The following is a 20,411-nucleotide window of genomic DNA, read 5'->3' on the forward strand; positions in this document are numbered from 1 at the left end:
CCACCATTAATCTCAATGTATTGAACAGTCACCTGAATTTCGCAGCATTTAGGACACAATTCCAGTCTTTACATGTGTGCAATTAAACATGGAGATCCAGAAGACACTGTTTGACCCTGTTTCACTCTTACTATATGTGACTGTATAAAAGCTTGACAACATGCAATATTAGTGAATTTGCAGTACCACGGTGATAGACCCCTGCCAGCATTGCTAGAAAAAGTTAACATTTGATCATTTCAGTCAACATAACTTTTCGTATGTAATAGATCTTAATTACTGCCAAAAACCTCAGATAGAAAATGATATTTTGCACAGATTGTTTTCACTTCTGTTAATCTTCAGCCTGGAATGGATCACAACAGTAATAATTTCCTATCCAATCACAAAGATGGACTGAACTGTTCAATGCACTACTTAGAGTAGCCCAGAGGTTGCTTATCCTGGGGTTGGAGACCTGTCTGAGTGGGAAAGAGGCTTGTTTCGTTGTTTTTTGTTTTTTTTTGTTGTTGTTGTTGTTACTGCTGCTTCTGTTGTTCTGCAGGACGTTGTGGGCATGCTGTGTTGGCACCCGAAGAGTTGGCAACCCTTGTGGGCTGCCCCCAGCACATCTTTGAGCATGTTGGTTGTTAACATAAACAACACACTTAACTGTATGTTTCGACGTACATATGATAATAAATCTGAATCTGAATTAGTGTCAGCATATGGCATGCACTTAATGTCATGGTTATTTGTGCAAATTGTTACTTACTTTTCCCACCATAAGATGAGAATTCAAAGGTATAATAGTTAACTGTTAAAGAATAACAATGGCACAACTAGGGAATGACTTTTTTTTGCTTTTGGTGATATTTAAAGGCACATTCCGCTGCCATTAGGACACCTGACTAGGCAACTTCACTGGTGACTACTGAATGCCCAGACACATTCCAGAGTCCAGAGTGTGCTAAAATTAACTTGGGGTACTTTCTCTGTTAATCAGCAGCTGACAAATTTAGTGTGTCTTATTAATAAGAGTACTGACATCTCTTCATTAGTAGCCTTTCCAATTGTGCCATGCCAGCAGCTGCCACACCAGTGTTACTGATCTCTGCACAATAATAGGTATAATTTACCCCACATGAGAGCAGTGCTATTTGTTCAGTGGTGTTGTAACAAGCTGACAATGACCTTTTAAAGGTATATAAAGATAAGGTGAATGGTTACAGTGTTTATCCTAGGAGAGGGGAGTCTAAAACCAGAGGGCATAGATTTAAGGTGAGAGGAAAAGGAACTAAAGGTGACCCGAGTGGCATTTTTTTTTTTACACAGCATTATGTGGAGCCACCTGATAGAGCTGGGTACAGTTACAACATTTAAGAAACATTTAGACAGTTACATGCATGAACATTGACTTCTCAAACTTCCGCTAATGCCCCACCTCCCCCTCGTACCCCATCTGTTATTTATTTATATACACACATTCTTTCTCTCTCTCTCTCCGTTTTCTCCCTCTGTCCCTCTGACTATACACCTTGCCCATCCTCTGGGATTTTTTCCCCCCCTTCCCCCTTTTCCTTCTCCCTGGGCCTCCTGTCCCATGATCTTCTCATATCCCCTTTTGCCAATCACCTGTCCAGCTCTTGGCTCCATCCCTCCCCCTCCTGTCTTCTCCTATCATTTTGGATCTCCCCCTCCCCCTCCCACTTTCAAATCTCTTACTAGCTCTTCCTTCAGTTAGTCCTGACGTGAGATCTCGGCCGGAAACGTCGACTGTACCTCTTCCTAGAGATGCTGCCTGGCCTGCTGTGTTCACCAGCAACTTTGATGTGTGTTGCTTGAATTTCCAGCATCTGCAGAATTCCTCGTGGATGGGAAAGGTTTAGATTCTAACCCAACCTGGGGTCCATGGACCCCTCGGTTAATGGTTGAGGTCCATGGCATAAAAAAAGATTGGGAACTCTTGATTTTGAAGAATATGGGCCAAATGCAGACAAATAAGAATATTCAGGAAGCCACCTTGGTTGACATGCATGAGTTGGGTCAAAGGTCTTGTTTCTAAATAATTTAGTGATATATATCAACACTGAAGTTCAATTCCTCAGACGTGAAACAATATTTCACAAAATTATATAGAAACAAGACCTTTGGCCCAACTGTTGGCCCACTAAAGTATGGAGGTTCTGTTTCTGTTTTGTAGGGCAACGATGGGACAATATCTGGGATATGATGTACTGTATTTGTCTCTTTATTTAAGGAAGAATGTAATTAAGGAGAATGTATTTAAGGAAAAACAGTTCAGAGATTCCTGGAATAGTTCTCCCGTTTTCTGAAGAAGATTGAACAGGTTAGGCCTCTAAGTGTAGAAATTCAGAAGAACAAAAGGACTTGTGATGGAAACAAAAGGTCCTGAGAGGTCTTAGGATGGTATATATGAAAAGGATGTTCCCTCCTGTGGTAAACTTAGAACTAGCAGATGCTGCTTAAACATAGATGTCACTTATTTAAGACAGATGCAGCAAGGTAATGGTATTTTAGAATATGCTTCATCAAAGGACAGTGGAAATTTTTGAATATTTGTAAAGCAGAGGCAGATTGTCGTTTGGTATTTGAAGTCTAAAGTACATTTATTATCGAAGTATGTATACCACATGGAACCTTGAGACTCGTCTTCTTGCAAACAGCCACAAAATAAAAAAAATTATGGAATGCATGAAAAACCCCACTCAACAAAGACTGCCAAATATCCAATGTGTGAGAAAAAAGAGCAAATTGTGCAAACAATAAAAAAAACCAAATAATACAAAGAACATGAACCCCAGAGTGAGTGATTCCACAGCCACAGAGCCAGTTCGGTGCTGAGGCAAGTGTAGCTGCACCTTGCACAGAATGATAGTAGCAAGAAGAAAGGGAGATGGATCAGATGCAGGCAGGCAGGATGGGCTCAGGTGAGCTGACAGAGTAGTCAACTGAATGCCAGTTCATCTTCCGCAGTCAGCCTTGGCATCTTAATCTTTTTAATTTCGCCTGTCACTTCAATCCAGCCCAAAGTCGACTGCAGCAATGGCCCTCCCTCCATTCTAGAGAATTCAATTCACCAAATCTACCAAAACCCCAGATTGTTCAGACGGCTCAAAATTACAGCTCCCAAAGGGAAATTACAGGCTGCAGATTGCAGTGATTATAGTCTAGAAAAACATACATGTTTTGGAATAGGTAGTAGTTTCGTTAGCTTCCCACAAAACTTTGCGGTATATCACCAGCTCCACAAATATTGCGAGAAGCAAGCCTCCTGTGCACTGTGGTGAAGTGGATTTTTTTTTGTTTGAAAGGCCCACCGAATATCTGGGGCATTTTAAGAGGTTTATATTCATTGTTCACCACTAACCATAGCCTGTGTTAATTTTAATCAGTCTTGTTGCATTGCACAAAACAATTGATACTATTCAAGGTATAGAAGTGAGTACAGTGTATTGTGTGTGATTTTACACCCTAAACCTAGCTGGCCTTGAGTGGTTAAGTGTTTATTGTACAGTACACAAGCAACACACACAAAGCGTTGAAGAACTTACAAACTCAGGCAGTATCTATCAAGACTTCTGCTGATGAATAGTTTCGTCCCAATATATATTCTACTCCTTAGATGTTCCACTCCACCAGTACTTAGTGTGTACTTCTCAAGATTCCAGCATCTGCAGAATCTCTCACACAAAATGCTGGAAGAAGTCAGCAGGTCAAGCAGCAAGTATTGAGAGGAACAGACAATTGACATATCTGTCAATTCTTTATTCCTCCCCATAGGTGCTGCCTGACCTGCTGAGTTCCTCCAGCATTTTGTGTGCATTACTCAGGATTCCAGCATCTGTAGAAACTTTTGTGTTTATTATTATTCATGAGCAGCTTACTTTATGGTACGTTTTATTATTTTAGTTTGAAGTTGGCTGATATTGGTGGTCGTAAGAAACATCTTTAGTGCTGTATTGCATAGTGCCTTTTTAAATCAGTATGAAAAAAAGTGGCAGGAATGAGTGGCATTTCACTAAAGTCAGCCCACAAGCCAAAACAGCATCCATTTCTCCATGCTCTTGTTACCTTTGTACAAGAATTAGTGCATACCTTTGCTCAAAATCTCCAGCTCAGTAATTTAAGTATTAACTGAGATCCCTCATGGCTTCAAGTAACTTTTAAGTCTTTGATTGTAATGTCTCAACTTTACTCAGACAATTCCCAATAAAAGTCTGCTGCTGATTCAAATTGACAACCATTTGGCACTGTCTGTCAATCCATGTTTACCAATTAAAACATCGGAGCCCTAAGAAGCCTTCTGATAATGAGAAACCACTACAGAATCTGGAGTATTTGTGGTGCGTTTGGCATTTTCTCACCTGCTGTTGTTCAAAGTTCAGTCATTGTGATCTGACCAGACAGGGTGAAAATAAAGCTGCGATTTTTGTTTTAGTAGATAGTGATAAATGTTCAAGTTTACAAGATTTAGGTTATTTATAAGATAATCATGTCTTCCCAAATACAATCTTTATATGAGATTAACAGGACAAATTCTTCGATAATTTCATCTACTTAATTAAAAAACTGCTTACTTAATTGATTTTGACATAAAACTTAAATTTTTTTGGAGAGGAAATATCTTTCAAGGAGGATTTCTGTTCAAAGGCTGAGTGATTTTTCCTTTAAAGTTAGATGTCATTTCTCAAGTCAGTTTGCAACAGTGTGAAAATATAACCAGGGCAGAAGCCTACGAAAAAAGGTCTCAGAGTAAAGAAGCAAAGCTTAGCACAAGGGACTAATATCAGCAAGCCTGTTCTTGCAAACCATCACGTAAGAGCCCTTAAATAGTTGCCGTCATCAGCTCTGGTCTCCTGCATATGGTCTCTTAGAACATGTGACAAAAAATGGCGAGAAGACTGAAGTAGCTATTCATGTGGTAGGAGTGGTCACTGGATTAAGTTTTAGATATGTTGACAAGACTGTGTGTTCCTAGTTTGAACACTGCAGCCACTGCTTCTCTCTCCCTCTCTCTCTCGCTCTCTCTCTCTTCCCCTTCCTCCCTCCCTCCCCACTGTCTCTGTCTCTCTCTCTCTCTCTCAATCCACCTGTAGCAACTGTGTGTGTTCTATTCTGCCGCTTGACTATTATTGCCTGTTTTTTTGTTCAGCAGGCAGTGAACAACAAAGGCGCAGGTCGATTCAGGATTTGACAATTATTGGAACTGAATCTAATCAGGTAAGACTTGGTCATTTTAAAAAAATTAGTCTTGTAGCATCTCAAAGGCCAACGTGATGCTAAAATTGTTCAATTATATTAAGCCAAGAGCATTTTAAAATGTCAGATAATGGATTTGAAAGAGGTTTTTGAAGTACTTAAAAGGAGCTGATAAATAAACTCCCACTTGATGTTGTCAGCCTTTTCATCAGGTGCTTGATCGACTTGATAGGTGTGTACAAGATGAAACGAGGCATAAATAGAGTGGATAGCCAGAGCCTTCCCCCCCCCCCACCCCCAGGGCGGACATAGTTGATACCAGGGGTCGTATTTTTAAGGTGATTGCAGGCAAGTACAGGAGGGGGATGCCAGAGGTAGGTTTTTCTCGCTGGAACGCACTGGCAGGGTGGTGATTCAGGCAGATATTTAAGAGATTCTTAGATAGGCACAGGGGGGTGGGAAGTGTTAGATTGATCTTAGAGCAGGTTAAGTGGTCAGCACAGCTTTGTGGGCTGAAGGGCCTCTAGTGTGCTATACTATTGGATGTTCTATGCTCTATCCAGGAGTTCCCCACCTGGGATCCACAGACCCCTTGCTTAATGGTAATAGTCCATAGAGTGAAAAGGTTGGGAACCCCCGCTCTGTGCTCTGTGCTAGATGTATATGTTCTTTGTTCTGCTCTGTATTCTATATTCAATCTCCTGATGCAGCACCACTTGCTCATGCTGTCTGGGAACTTTCAATCTCCATGTGCTGACATAGAGGAGCGTGTGAACAGGTTGTTCAGCCCACTGACTGTGATGTCAAATTAAACTGATGCCATCTCCATTTCTCTACTCTCTGTCGGATCATGTGTCTGCCAAAATGCTGCTATCAAAACTGCTTCTACCGCCACCCCTGGCAGCAGGTTGTGGACTTACTACACTCCCTGTATATAAAAAAAAGGCTTACCTCACATGTTTGCTTTAACTCCTGGAGATTTTCCCAATAGTGGCAGAGTCTAGGAGCTGAGGTAAGATTTTTACACAGAGAGTGGTGAGTGTGTGGGATAGAAACATAGAAAATAGGTGCAGGAGTAGGCCATTCGGCCCTTCGAGCCTGCACCGCCATTCAGTATGATCATGGCTGATCATCCAACTCAGAACCCTGTACCAGCCTTTCCTCCATACTCCCTGATCCCTTTAGCCACAAGGGCCATATCTAACTCCCTGCCCTGCCAGGGATGCTGGTAGAGGCAGATACATTAGGAACATTTAAGAATTTCTGAGATAGACACACGGATGATCAAAAAAGTGGAGGGCTACGTTGGAGGAAAGGATTGAATTGATCTCAGAGTAGGTTAAGATGTCGGCACTGCCTCGTGAGCTGAAGGGACTGTACTGTGCTGTGATGTCCTCCCTTCTCCCGTCCGATTTCTGAGTGGACGTTGAACCCATAAGCACGACCTCACAACTTTGTTGGGTGTTTTTTCACTACTTATTTAACCATTCAATACTTATATACTTCCTATAATTCTGTTTTTCTCTCTATTATTATGTATTGCATTGTACTGCTGCCGCAAAGACAACAAATTTCACAACGTATGCCAGCGATATTAAACCTGATTCTGATTTTGACAGAAGATTAGTTCTGAGCTGCAGATTTCATCCTCCCATTGCCGTAAAATCATGAGCTGAAAACCAACTGCATTATTTGGAGAACGAGAGAACATTTTTAGGCAGAGGAGGATGTATGACAATGGAAGTTCACCATTTCTTCAGTCTAGTTCCATATTCCCCCATTAGAGTTACTGTATTTCTATTTTTCCACTTCCTATCTTCCCCAACTTTTTCCTTGCACTTATTTTAACAGATAACTTTCATCTATTTAAATTCCTGACTGCTGGTTTAATTTATCATTTTACGGTTTTGCCTTATCTACACCATTCTTTTCATGTGCTCACTATTCTTCTTAGACAGCAAGTGCACCCTTAGAGTTTGATGAAACAACTGTACAGGACGATGATTAAAAGATAATGGCTGTATGAGATGATGCCCTTGCAACATCTGTACCCATGTGCACTTTCTCTATATATTTATTGGCACCATATATACTCTGAGACATCTAGATAGGCACATGAATATGAAGAAAATTGTGTGGGCAGAAGAGTTTAGTTTAGTTTCCCATTTGATTACTAATTTAATTGGCTTCGCACAGCATTGCGGGCTGACGGCTCTGTTCCTGTGCTGTACTGTTCTGTGTTCTGATTTTTGGGGAGCAAATTTTTTAAACGTTTTCCTTTTTCGTAATGTTAAAGTGAAAGCTAAATCACATCCAATTAATTAATTCTAAGAGTCCTATTTTTTTTATTCTAAAATCAATTCAAGGATTTTTTTTTTATTCTCAGGCTTCCCGGTTGCCAGCCCAAAATATGAATACTGAATAGAAACTATTTGCTTTTAAATTCATAATTCGCCTCTTTATGCCTCCACTCAACTTTATCTCTGAACCTGACTGCCAAGTCCATGTTTGGGAGGAAAAAAGGTTTTGAATACTAAAGAACCAGGAAAATAATGAGTGAATCTGTACATTCTGCAATGAAACTGTACAGCACTTTGGGCACTTTTCATGTCTCAGACTCAGAGTATTACATCACAGGAAAAGGCCCTTTGGCCCATTTAGGCCCATCTAGATCCACCTTGTCCTTTATCATCTGCCCCGCCCCATCTACCTGCACCAGGAATCAAACCCTCCAAGCCACTCCCGTTCATGTATCTACGAAGGCTTCTCGAAATGTTGCAATTCAACCTAAATCCACCATTTCCACCGGCAGCTCGTTACACATCCGCACCACACTCATAGTGACGAAGTTCTCTTTCAGATTCCCCTTCAACATTTCACCTTTCACCATTAACCCATGATCTCTAGTTCTAGTCTCCCTCAACCTGAGGGGTAAAAACCTGTAATCCAGAGAGTTATGCAAGTCAGAGTCAAGTTTATTGCGTTATGGACAAGTACCTGTTTGCACTGGTCCAATGACTTACTTGCACAGTGTTCAGAAGAAAGACATAATTTGGTATAATTGCTTAATTTTTTTATATGAGAAAACATAATCAGGACAAATTTAAAAAAGTTCATTTTACTCTGCAAAAATCATAGCCAAATCACAATTTACTCTCATCTGCTTACCATAAGCAGCTAATGGGTGTCACTAGATGGCCATCAGGAAGACCTGGTTAAATTCCTTTTGTCGTAGTGATATTGGCGCTAATTGCCGCAACTTTCTGTCCTCTGTTCCATGGTCTGTCTATGGGAGAACAATGATTTTAACAAGGTGATCAAGTTAGGACCCCAGTAGATTGGTTCAGCAATGGGTTTTACAAGTGATGCACAGAGTTTGTTCATCTACACTGTTAGCAGAAGATAATTGCTCTCGTCTCCTTTGTCATGCTTTTTAACTTCAGGCACTTGCTATTTTCTAATTGCCACCCCATTACTATTTGATTGTGTAACCAACACTGCAAATACACTGGATGCAGTTAGTAAGGTTAATGTTCTTTAAATAAATATATAGAAACCCACATTGAACAAATCACAAAAAGGTTGTAAAATTAATGTCATTCTGTATTTTCCCCATTTGTTATTTTGCTCTGTGATGGGAAGTTATTTGTGTGGATTTGTGCCGTGTGGCAGAATAAACTTTAAATATTTGAATTAACAGCTCATTGTAGAGTCAAAAAAAGTACAACACAGAAACAGGCTCTACGGCTCATCTAGTCCATGTTGAACCATTTAACTACTCCCATAGACCTCCGTACTCCTATGATCCATGTACTTACTCAATGTAATATTTTAATAAAGTTATAAAAGCAGTTCAGGATTTATTTTGGCAACACTTTTCAGAACAGCTAAAACATAATTGTACAGCAGTTCAAACTTGGCTCTTTAAGGAGCTCCAATATGTCAAGTTACCAGTTTGATTACCCAAGCACAGTGATTACTTTTCCACATTTCACAGTTGAAATATTACACCAAGTATGATTCGTCAGTATGAAATTTGTTATGATAACTGTATTGTTCACGCATTCAGGGCAGCAGAAATAGCAGCCGTTCCTCTAGTCCGAGTGTGAGGATGATCACAGCCACAGGAACTCCTTCTGAGAAAACGACTCGCAACTATGCATGGACGCCAGATGAATTAACAGGTGTGTCATGGTTCTTATTTAAAGCGATCCAGTCGGTAAGATGGACATCTCCTGAGAGGAATGGCACAGGGTAAATAAAACCGTAAGTCATAGGAGCAGAATTATTCAACCCACTGAGTCTGCTCTGCCATTCCATCGTGGCAGATTTTTATCCTTCTCAACCCCATTCTCCTGCCTTTTCCCCATAACCTTTGATGCCTGACTAATCAGAAACCTATCAACCTCCGCTTTAAATATGCCCAAAGGTTTGGTCTCCATATCTGTCTGTGGTAATGAATTCATCCTCATCTCTCTTCTAAATGGAAGTCCCTCTTTTCTGGTCCTGGACACTCACTACAGGAAATATATATTAATGACTTGGATGAGGGAATTAAATGCAGCATCTCCAAGTTTGCGGATGACACAAAGCTGGGTGGCAGTGTTAGCAGTGAGGAGGATGCTAAGAGGATGCAGGGTGACTTGGATAGGTTGGGTGAGTGGGCAAACTCATGGCAGATGCAATTTAATGTGGATAAATGTGAAGTTATCCACTTTGGTGGCAAAAATAGGAAAACAGATTATTATCTGAATGGTGGCCGATTAGGAAAAGGGGAGGTGCAATGAGACCTGGGTGTCATTATACACCAGTCATTGAAAGTGGGCATGCAGGTACAGCAGGCGGTGAAAAAGGCGAACGGTATGCTGGCATTTATAGCGAGAGGATTCGAGTACAGGAGCAGGGAGGTACTACTGCAGTTGTACAAGGCCTTGGTGAGACCACACCTGGAGTATTGTGTGCAGTTTTGGTCCCCTAATCTGAGGAAAGACATCTTTGCCATAGAGGGAGTACAAAGAAGGTTCACCAGATTGATTCCTGGGATGGCAGGTCTTTCATATGAAGAAAGACTGGATGAACTGGGCTTGTACTCGTTGGAATTTAGAAGATTGAGGGGGGATCTGATTGAAACGTATAAGATCCTAAAGGGATTGGACAGGCTAGATGCGGGAAGATTGTTCCCGATGTTGGGGAGGTCTAGAACGAGGGGTCACAGTTTGAGGATAGAGGGGAAGCCTTTTAGGACCGAGGTTAGGAAAAACTTCTTCACACAGAGAGTGGTGAATCTGTGGAATTCTCTGCCACAGCAAACTGTTGAGGCCAGTTCATTAGCTATGTTTAAAAGGAAGTTAGATATGGCCCTTGTGGCTACAGGGGTCAGGGGGTATGGAGGGAAGGCTGGGTTCTGAGTTGGATGATCAGCCATGATCATAATAAATGGCGGTGCAGGCTCGAAGGGCCGAATGGCCTACTCCTGCACCTATTTTCTATGTTTCTATGTTTCTATATCCTCTCCACATCCAGTCTGTCTGATCCTTTCAATGTTTCAGTGAGATTCCCTTTCATCCTTATGAGCTCCAGCGAATACAGCCCAGGGCCATCAAATGCTCCCCATACATTAACCCTTTCATTCTTGGAATCGTTCTCGTGAACGTTCCCTGGGCCCTCTTCATTGCCAGGACATTTTTTTTAGATGAGGGGCCCAAATAGAAGAAGAACTATCTCAGTTTAATTTCGGCGGCACATAGCAAAGCGAGCAGTCAGGATTCAGTTCACCACTGTCTGTTGGAAGTTTGTGTATTCTCCCCTTGGCCATGTAGGTTTGCTCTCTGTGTTCTGGTTCCGTCCCACATTCCAAAGACGTGCAGGTTAATAGTTTAGTTGGTCACATGGTTGTGCTTGGGTTCATTGGGCCAGAAAGATCTGTTACCGTGCTTTATCACCAAGACAAAATTTATAACTCTAGTAGTATGTGTTATAGAAGGAGACAGGAGAGGAGATGGAAGAGCCTGTGGCCTGGTGTCAGGCAAATAACCTCTTCCTCAATGTCAATAAGACAATGGAGAACTCGCACCACTTCAGGGGAGCTCGCATCAGTCACGCTCCCCTTTATATCAGCGGCACAGCAGAGGGAACTGTGAGCAGTATCAAACTCCTGGCAGAGCAGAGCACATCACACACAACCTCTCATGGCCCAGAACACATCTTACACAGTCAAGAAAGCTCACCAGCGTGTTTGCTTTCTGAGGATGCTGAAGGGAGCTGGATGATGCACATCAATACGCACGTCTTTCTTGTTCTACGAGTCTGTGGTGGCCAGTGCTATCATGTTTGCTGTTGTGTGCTGGGGCAGCAGGCTGAGGGTAACAGACACCAACAGAATCAACGAACTCATTCGTAAGGCCAGTGATGTTGTGGAGATGGAACTGGACTCTCTCACGGTGGTGTCTGAAAAGAGGATGCTGTCCAAGTTGCATGCCAACTTGGTCAATGTCTCCCATCCACTACATAATGTACTGGTTGGGCACAGGAGTACATTCAGCCAGAGACTCATTCCACCGAGATGCAACACAGAGCGTCTAGGAAGTCATTCCTGCCTGTGGCCATCAAAGTTTACAACTCCTCCCTTGGAGGATCAGACACCCTGAGCCAATAGGCTGGTCCTGGACATTTCATAATTTATTGGCATAATTTACATATTACTATTTAACTATTTATGCTTTTATTACTATTTATTATTTATGGTGCAACTGTAACAAAAACCAATTTCCTCCGGGATCAATAAAGTATGACTATGACTAGAGAGCATCCTAACATGCTGCATAACAGCATGGTACGGAAACTCCGCCGCGGCGGAAAGGAAGGAAGGCTCTGCACCGGGAAGGCAAAACTACCGAATGCATCATCGGCACCAGCCTATCCGCCATCGAGAACGTGAACAGAGAAAGATGCCAGGAAAAGGCCAGCGATGTCGTGAAGGATCCTGCCCACCCTGCTCATGGACTGTTTGTCCCTCTCCCATCAGGGAGAAAGAATGCTGCTCTATACTGAGGCGGTGTCCTCTGGTGTTAGACTCTCCCAGCGTAGGAAACATCCTCTCCATCAGGGCCTTTCATAATTAGATCTGTTTCAATGAAGTCATCCCTCATTCTTCACAATTCTAGTGAATACAAGCCCAGAGCCATCAATGCTCTTCATATGACAAGTTAGTCAATGCTGGAAACATTTTCATGAACCTCCTTTGAACCCTCTTCATTTTCAGAACATCCTTTCTAAAATAAGGGGCTCAAAACTGCTCACAATACAAGTGAGGCCTCACCAGTGCTTTATAAAGTCTCAACATGACATCCTTATTCTAGTCCTCTTGAAATGATTGCTAACATTGCATTTGCCTTCCTCACCACAGACTCAACCTGCAAATTAACCTTTATGGAATCCTGCACAAGGACTCCAATGTCCCTTTGCACCTCAGATTTTTGTATTTTCTCTCCCTCTCATTTCTTCTACCAAAGTGCACGACCATTCACTTCCAGACATATTTCCTATTCTGATACATCTGACTTTAGCTTCTCCTTCTCAAATTTCAGAGTGAATTCAATCATATTATGATCTGTTTCCTCTAACGGTTCTTTTACCTTAAACTCTCTAATGATTCTAGTTCATTGCACAATAACCAATCCAGAATAGCTGATCCCATAGCAGACATCCCACCCTGCAAAAACTCATTTCAGGGAGGTAGCACCATCAGCTTGTGGGAGACTTCCAGAAGAGGTGGGATGTCTGCAATAAAGTAGCTCCTTAGCAGCTGGCCAGCTAGTTTAAATAACGTTAGCTATGCTAATGAACGAATGACACCTGTTAAGCTCACCTCAACATGTCTTTTACAGTCTTAACCCACCATGGACAATAGAAAAGTCACTGTTGCAAACTGTGCAGCAAACAACACTGTCATTATTTTGACTCCTATTAGGCAGGGGTACACTTTAGTGTAGTCTGGGGTGATGTACGTTTTATATTTTTTTGGAACACTCTGCCATGGTGTGCTCTCACTCACGCTCTCTCTCTCTCTCTCGTGGTCGCTCGCGCGCTCTCAAGCACTCTCACTTGCTTTCTCTCTCACTCGTGCACTCTCACTTGCTTTTCTCTCGCTCGCTCTCAAAAAAATTGATTTCCATGACATTGTATATAATTTGCGGGCATCAGGAAGCCACTATTAAAATGCAGGAGACTCCCGGAAGTTCCGGGAGAGGTGGGATGTCTGCCGTAGTGGGCTCAACCATGAGCTATTCTAAACAGCCATCTCATAGGCATTCTAGAAACTTCCCCTTCTGGAAACCAGCACCAACCTGATTTTCCCAATCTACCTGCTCATTGAAGTCCCCTATGACTATTGTAACATTGCCTTTTTGGCATGCATTTTCTATCTCCCGTTGTAATTTGTTGGCCTCATCTTACTACTGTTTGGGAGTCTGTATATAACTCCCATCAGGGTTTTGTTTACTCTTGCAGTTGCTTAGCATTGTCCATAATGATTCAACACCTTCTAAACCTGCATCACCTCTTTCAGCCAACTGTGCTGCAAGTTCACCTTATTCCATATACTGCACGCATTCAAGTACAACCCTCCAGTCCTGTATTCACCCTTTTCGATTTTATCTGCCTTTTATGTTGCAGCTCATCCTGTTGACTGCAATTTTGCCCTATCTACAGCCTCTCCTCACTACACATTGCCTGTGTTTGTAAACAAATTACCTCATCTTCAGCACTATTCCTAAGATACTTCTTGCACTGAAATATATACAGCTCAGTAGACTATTTGCACTATACTCAACCTTTTGATTCCTAACCTTGTTGGAAGTCTTACCAACATCTGCCTCAAGATACCACTCTGACAATGGCTGCTGTGCTTGCTCCTGCCTTCCTTTGCTAATCAATCACAAATGCTAATTGGCCACTGGTCAAAGCTCTTCTTCCCTGTAGCCCACTGCTGCCTTTTGTACTTAGGCAGTGGACCTGATTGAAGTCCCCTCCTCTCAAAACTTCCGATGAACGGATTCGCCACTGGCCTAGGCTCTTTTCCTTTATATACATAAAATCAATCTATGTATACAAGCTATCTTACGTATTCATATTTATTGTTTTTTATTATCATCTTATCCTTTTTTTGTACTGTATCAGATCCAGAATAACAATTATTTCATTTTCCTTTATACTTGTGTACTGGAAATGATATAAAACAGTCTTGAATGAAGGATATAGAAAACCCAATGATGGCGTATTGCTTGCATTTCTATCTCAAATGTCTATCTATGTACAGTACCATAATGCAACTCTTACATGCACTTTCTCTTTGGTCCTCAGCATCTAATTCGTCATTCTGATTTTGTAAAGATACGTATTTGGTGGCAAACAGGGCTAGTAATTTGCCTTCCAGGTATCAGGGTCTACGATGTTAGAGTAAGCAGCCAGAAGTCATGGTACATGGGTAGAAAATGGATGAGGTCCTGAAAACAGAATACAGGGAGTTAGGAAGGAAGCTGAGAAGCAGGACCTCAAGGGTAGTAATCTCGGGATTGCTGCCTGTGCCACGCGCCTGTGAGGATAGAAATAGAATGAGGTGACAGATAACTGAATTGAAGAATTGTAGCAGTGGGCAGGGATTCAGATTTCTGGATCATTGGGACCTCTTCTGGGGTCGGTGTGACCTGTACTAAAAGGACGGGTTCCCCTTGAAGCCAAGGGGGACAATATTATTGCGGGCAGGTTTACTAGAGCTGTTGGGAATGGTTTAAGCTAATCTGGCAGGGGGAATAGGAACCAGTATGATAGAGCTGAGGATGAGCCAGCAGGTTTACAATTAGATGATGGGTGTAACATGAATGTAAGGAAGAACAAACCACAGATTGAGTACCAATGCAGAACAGTGCAAGAGTTAAATTGAACCACAGAGTTAAAATATAAAAGAGGGAAGAATGCAGGACTGAAGCTGCTGTATTTAAATGCGCGTAGCAATCAGAATAAGTTGGACGGACTCATGGCACAATTAGGTATAATGTGGGCATCACTGAGTTGTGGCTGAAAGAAGGCCGTAGTTGAGAGCTTAACATCAAAGGATATAGTCATAGTCATACTTTACTGATCCCGGGGGAAATTGGTTTTCATTACAGTTGCACCATAAATAATTAAATAGTAATAAAACCATAAATAGTTAAATAGTATTCTGTAAATCATGCCAGGAAATAAGTCCAGGACCAGCCTATTAGCTCTGGGGGTCTGACCCTCCAAGGGAGGAGTTGTAAAGTTTGATGGCCACAGGCAGGAATGACTTCCTATGACACTCTGTGTTGCATCTCAGTGGAATGAATCTCTGGCTGAATGTACTCCTGTGCTCACCCAGTACATAGAAACATAGAAACATAGAAAATAGGTGCAGGAGTAGGCCATTCGGCCCTTCGAGCCTGCACCGCCATTTATTATGATCATGGCTGATCATCCAACTCAGAACCCAGCCTTCCCTCCATACCCCCTGACCCCTGTAGCCACAAGGGCCATATCTAACTTCCTTTTAAACATAGCTAATGAACTGGCCTCAACAGTTTGCTGTGGCAGAGAATTCCACAGATTCACCACTCTCTGTGTGAAGAAGTTTTTCCTAACCTCGGTCCTAAAAGGCTTCCCCTCTATCCTCAAACTGTGACCCCTCGTTCTAGACCTCCCCAACATCGGGAACAATCTTCCTGCATCTAGCCTGTCCAATCCCTTTAGGATCTTATACGTTTCAATCAGATCCCCCCTCAATCTTCTAAATTCCAACGAGTACAAGCCCAGTTCATCCAGTCTTTCTTCATATGAAAGACCTGCCATCCCAGGAATCAATCTGGTGAACCTTCTTTGTACTCCCTCTATGGCAAAGATGTCTTTCCTCAGATTAGGGGACCAAAACTGCACACAATACTCCAGGTGTGGTCTCACCAAGGCCTTGTACAACTGCAGTAGTACCTCCCTGCTCCTGTACTCGAATCCTCTCGCTATAAATGCCAGCATACCGTTCGCCTTTTTCACCGCCTGCTGTACCTGCATGCCCACTTTCAATGACTGGTGTATAATGACACCCAGGTCTCGTTGCACCTCCCCTTTTCCTAATCGGCCACCATTCAGATAATAATCTGTTTTCCTATTTTTGCCACCAAAGTGGATAACTTCACATTTATCCACATTAAATTGCATCTGCCATGAGTTTGCCCACTCACCCAACCTATCCAAGTCACCCTGCATCCTCTTAGCATCCTCCTCACTGTCAGATTTGGCAAAATCTCTTATCCCGCACTGAGGCAATCCTGGTGTGTTCTGCAAGTAGAAGTCCAAGTAAAACCATTATGTAGTGGATGGCAGACATTGTCCAAGATGGCATGCAACTTGGACAGCATCCTCTTTTCAGACACCACCGTCAGAGAGTCCAGTTCCATCCCCACAACATCACTGGCCTTACGAATGAGATTGTTGATTCTGTTGGTGTCTGCTACCCTCAGCCTGCTGCCCCAGCACACAACAGCAAACATGATAGCACTGGCCACCACAGACTCGTAGAACATCCTCAGCATCGTCCAGCAGATGTTAAAGGACCTCAGTCTCCTCAGGAAATAGAGACGGCTCTGACCCTTCTTGTAGACAGCCTTAGTGTTCTTTGACCAGTCCAGTTTATTGTCAATTCATATCCCCATGTATTTGTAATCCTCCACCATGTCTACACTGACCCCCTGGATGGAAACAGGGGTCACTGGTACCTTAGCTCTCCTCAGGTCTACCACCAGCTCCTTAGTCTTTTTCACGTTAAGCTGCAGATAATTCTGCTCACACCATGTGACAAAGTTTCCTACCGTAGCCCTGTACTCAGCCTCATCTCCCTTGCTGATGCATCCAACTATGGCAGAGTCATCAGAAAACTTCTGAAGGTGACAAGACCCTGTGCAGTAGTTGAAGTCCAAGGTGTATACTTTGTATCAAGAGGACAGGCAGGAAGGCATAGGCGGTGGTGAGGCTGTGTTGGTAAGAAACAGAATTACATCTTTACAAAGAGGTGACATGGCGTCAGAGAATGTTGAATCTTTGTGGGTGGAGTTAAGAAACTGCCAGTGTAAAAAAAAACATGGGAATCGTATACAAGCCTCCAAATAGTAGCCAAGATGTGGGAAGATTGTGAAGGGAGCTGGATGTATGTAGTAAGGGTAATGACACAATTGCAATGGAGGACTTCAATATGCAAGGGGATTGGGAAAATCTGGTTGCGGTTGGATCTCAAGATAGGGAATTTGTTGAATGCCTTTGAGTTGGCTTTCTAGTGTAGCTTGTGTTTGAGTGTACTTGGGGAAAGGTTTGGGTGTTGTGTAATAACCCAGAATCTAGTAGCGAACTTAACGTAATGGAACCCTTAGGAGGCAGAGATCATAATATGATTGAATTCATACTGCAATTTGAGAGGGAGAAGCATAAGTCACATGTATCAGTATCACAATGGGGTAAAGGGAATTACAGAGGCATGAGAGAGGAGCTTGCCCAGATGGATTAGAGGGGGATACTGGTGTGGTTGACGGCAGAGCAGAGATGGCTGAAGTTTCTAGGAATAGTTCACAAGGCGCAGGATAGATATGTCCCACAGAAGAAATAGTTCTCAAATTGCAGAGGTAGGCAACCATGGTGGACAAGGAAAGTTAAGGATGACATAAAAGCCAAGGAAGGTGAATGATTGGGAAGCTTTTAAAATCCAATAAAAGGTAATTACAAAAGCTAAAAGAAGGGAAAAGAGGACAAACTAGCCAATAGTACCAAGCAGGATACTAATTTTTTTCCAGTTATACAAAGAGTGAAAAGGAAGTGAGAGTTGATATTGGTCCACTGAAAAAATGATGCTGGTGTGGTCGTAATGGGGGACAACGAAATGACAGATGAATTTAATGGGTACTTTGCATCTGTGTTCACTGTGGAAGACACTAGCAGTGTGCCAGATGTATGTGAGTATCAGGGAGCAGGAGTAAATGCCATTGCTATTACAAAGGAAAAAGCAAGGCAAACTCAAAAGTCTTAAGGTGGCTAAGTCACTTGGACCAGATGAACTACATCCCAGAGTCTGGAGAGAGGTTGCTGAAAAGATAACAGATGCATAGGTCATGATCTTTCAAGAATCGCTTGATTTCGGCATGGCCCAGAGGACTGGAAATTGCAAATGTCACTCCACTCTTTAAGAAAGGAGAAAGGCAAAAGAAAGGAAATTATAGGCCAGATAGCCTAACCTCAGTGGTTGGGAAATTGTTGGAGTCTATTATTAAGGATAAGGTTTTGGGGTACTTGGAGACTAATGATAAAATAATCAGAGTCAGCATGGTTTCTTTAAAGGGAAGTCTTGCCTGATAAATCTGTTAGAGTTCTTCGATGAAATAACAAGCAGGGTGGACAAAGGAGAGGCAGTGGATGTCATTTACTTGGATTTTCAGAAGGCGTTTGATAAGGTGCCACACATGAGGCTGCTAAACAAGATAAATTCCTATGGCATTACAGGAAAAATACTGGCATGGATAGAGGGATGGCTGACAGCTAGGATGCAGCGAGTGGGAATAAACGGGACCTTTTCTGGTTTGCTGCCAGTGACTAGTGGTGTTCCTCAGGGGTCAGTATTGGCACCACTGCTTTTCACATTATTTGTCAATGATTTAGATAATGGAATTGATGGTTTTGTGGCAAAGTTTGCAGATGACATGAAGATAGGTGGAGGGGTAATCTAAATGGGAAAAAATTCAAACATGAGAGGTGCAGAGGGACTTAGAAGTCCTCGTGCAAGACTCCCAGAAGGTTAATTTACAGGTTGAGTCTGTGGTAAAGAAGGCAAATTCAATGTTGACATTTTTTCAAGGGAAATAGAATATAAAAGCAAAGAGATGATGCTGAATCTTTATAAAGCACCAGTCAGGCCGAACTTGGAGTATTGTCAACAGTTTTGGGTCCCATATCTCAGAAAGGATGTATTGTCATTGGAGGTTCAGGAGGATGATTCCAGGAATGAAGGGGGTACATATAAGGAGAGTTTGATAGCTTTGGGCCTGTACTCACTGGAATTTAGAAGAATGCGTGAGTGTCTCATTGAAACCTACCAAACGTTTACAGGACTAGATAGTGTGGATGTGGAGAGGATGTTTCCTATGGTGGGCGTATCCAGAACGAGAGGGCACAGCCTCAAAATTGACAGGTGACCTTTTAGAACAGCGGTAAGGAGGAATTATCTTAGCCAAAGAGTAATGAATCTGTGGAATGCTCTGCTACAGACTGTGGTGGAGGCCACGTCCGTGGGTAAATTTAAAGCAGAATCTGATAGTTTCCTGATTGGTCGGGGTATCAAAGGATATGGCAAGGAGGCAAGTGTATGGGGTTGAGTGGGATCCAGGATCAGCCACGATGGAATGATGGAGCAGATTCAGTGGGCTGAGTGGCCTGATTCTGCTCCTATATCTTATGATCTTGTATCTCTCACTTTCTTGTCTTCACTCACATAGGATTGACTGCCTTGTTCTTTGAACTGCCTAGCACCTCCAGCAAAATGCTTAAATGTCCTTTCCACACACTTAAACTAGTACTAGCAATCTAGTCTGGGTGACGTTGCTGAAATTAATGCAAATATTAGACATTTTTAAAGATGAGTGCTGCCCATAACCATTGTTGTTCATCCTTTACACCTGTTAAAGATTCCATTTGCCCAGATCAGACACTATCTGCATAACTAATATTGTGCCACGATGGAATTGTCAGATGTTTGCTATGCTAATCGTTCCAGTTCTGAAAAATTTTTTAAATTGTTTTAATGCATAGCCATAAACTGGACATCTTGAAAAGTATTTACTTATCAAAAATAATTAATTTTCTAACAAACTATATAGTATATATAGTGTGTCTGAAGAATATATATAGTTTTGTTCTTATCAAATCAAAATCAAATCAGGTTTAATTATCATTCAACCATACATAGATACAGTAAATGAAACAGCTTTCTTCTGGGGCCAAGGTGCCAAACATACAAAATAGCAAGCAAAGAAGCATATTCACGCAAAAACAAATATATATATATATATATATGAACCGTGAACGACGTGTCCTGCAGTTGATGGTGCATTCTCCCACTGGTGTGTCGATGCACAGAATCCAGACTGGCATTGCACCGCATGGAT

At 42.2% G+C, this 20,411-nt stretch overlaps 1 protein-coding gene across 4 annotated transcripts in view; it reads left to right on the forward strand.

The window, feature by feature from the left end:
* The window catches only part of map3k7 (mitogen-activated protein kinase kinase kinase 7), a 167,986-nt gene that overhangs the window by 131,404 nt on the left and 16,171 nt on the right, over nucleotides 1-20,411 (forward strand). For 2 of the 4 annotated variants that reach the window (XM_063033250.1, XM_063033268.1), the window contains 2 exons: nucleotides 5,156-5,223; nucleotides 9,272-9,386. In XM_063033250.1, the coding sequence (XP_062889320.1) occupies nucleotides 5,156-5,223; nucleotides 9,272-9,386 (183 nt within the window). The remainder of the gene's footprint in view (nucleotides 1-5,155; nucleotides 5,224-9,271; nucleotides 9,387-20,411) is intronic. The other 2 variants (XM_063033257.1, XM_063033277.1) reach the window with 1 other exon arrangement.

This window comes from Mobula hypostoma, chromosome 2 (genome assembly GCF_963921235.1).
Source record: "Mobula hypostoma chromosome 2, sMobHyp1.1, whole genome shotgun sequence".
Taxonomy (NCBI): Eukaryota; Metazoa; Chordata; class Chondrichthyes; order Myliobatiformes; family Myliobatidae; genus Mobula; species Mobula hypostoma.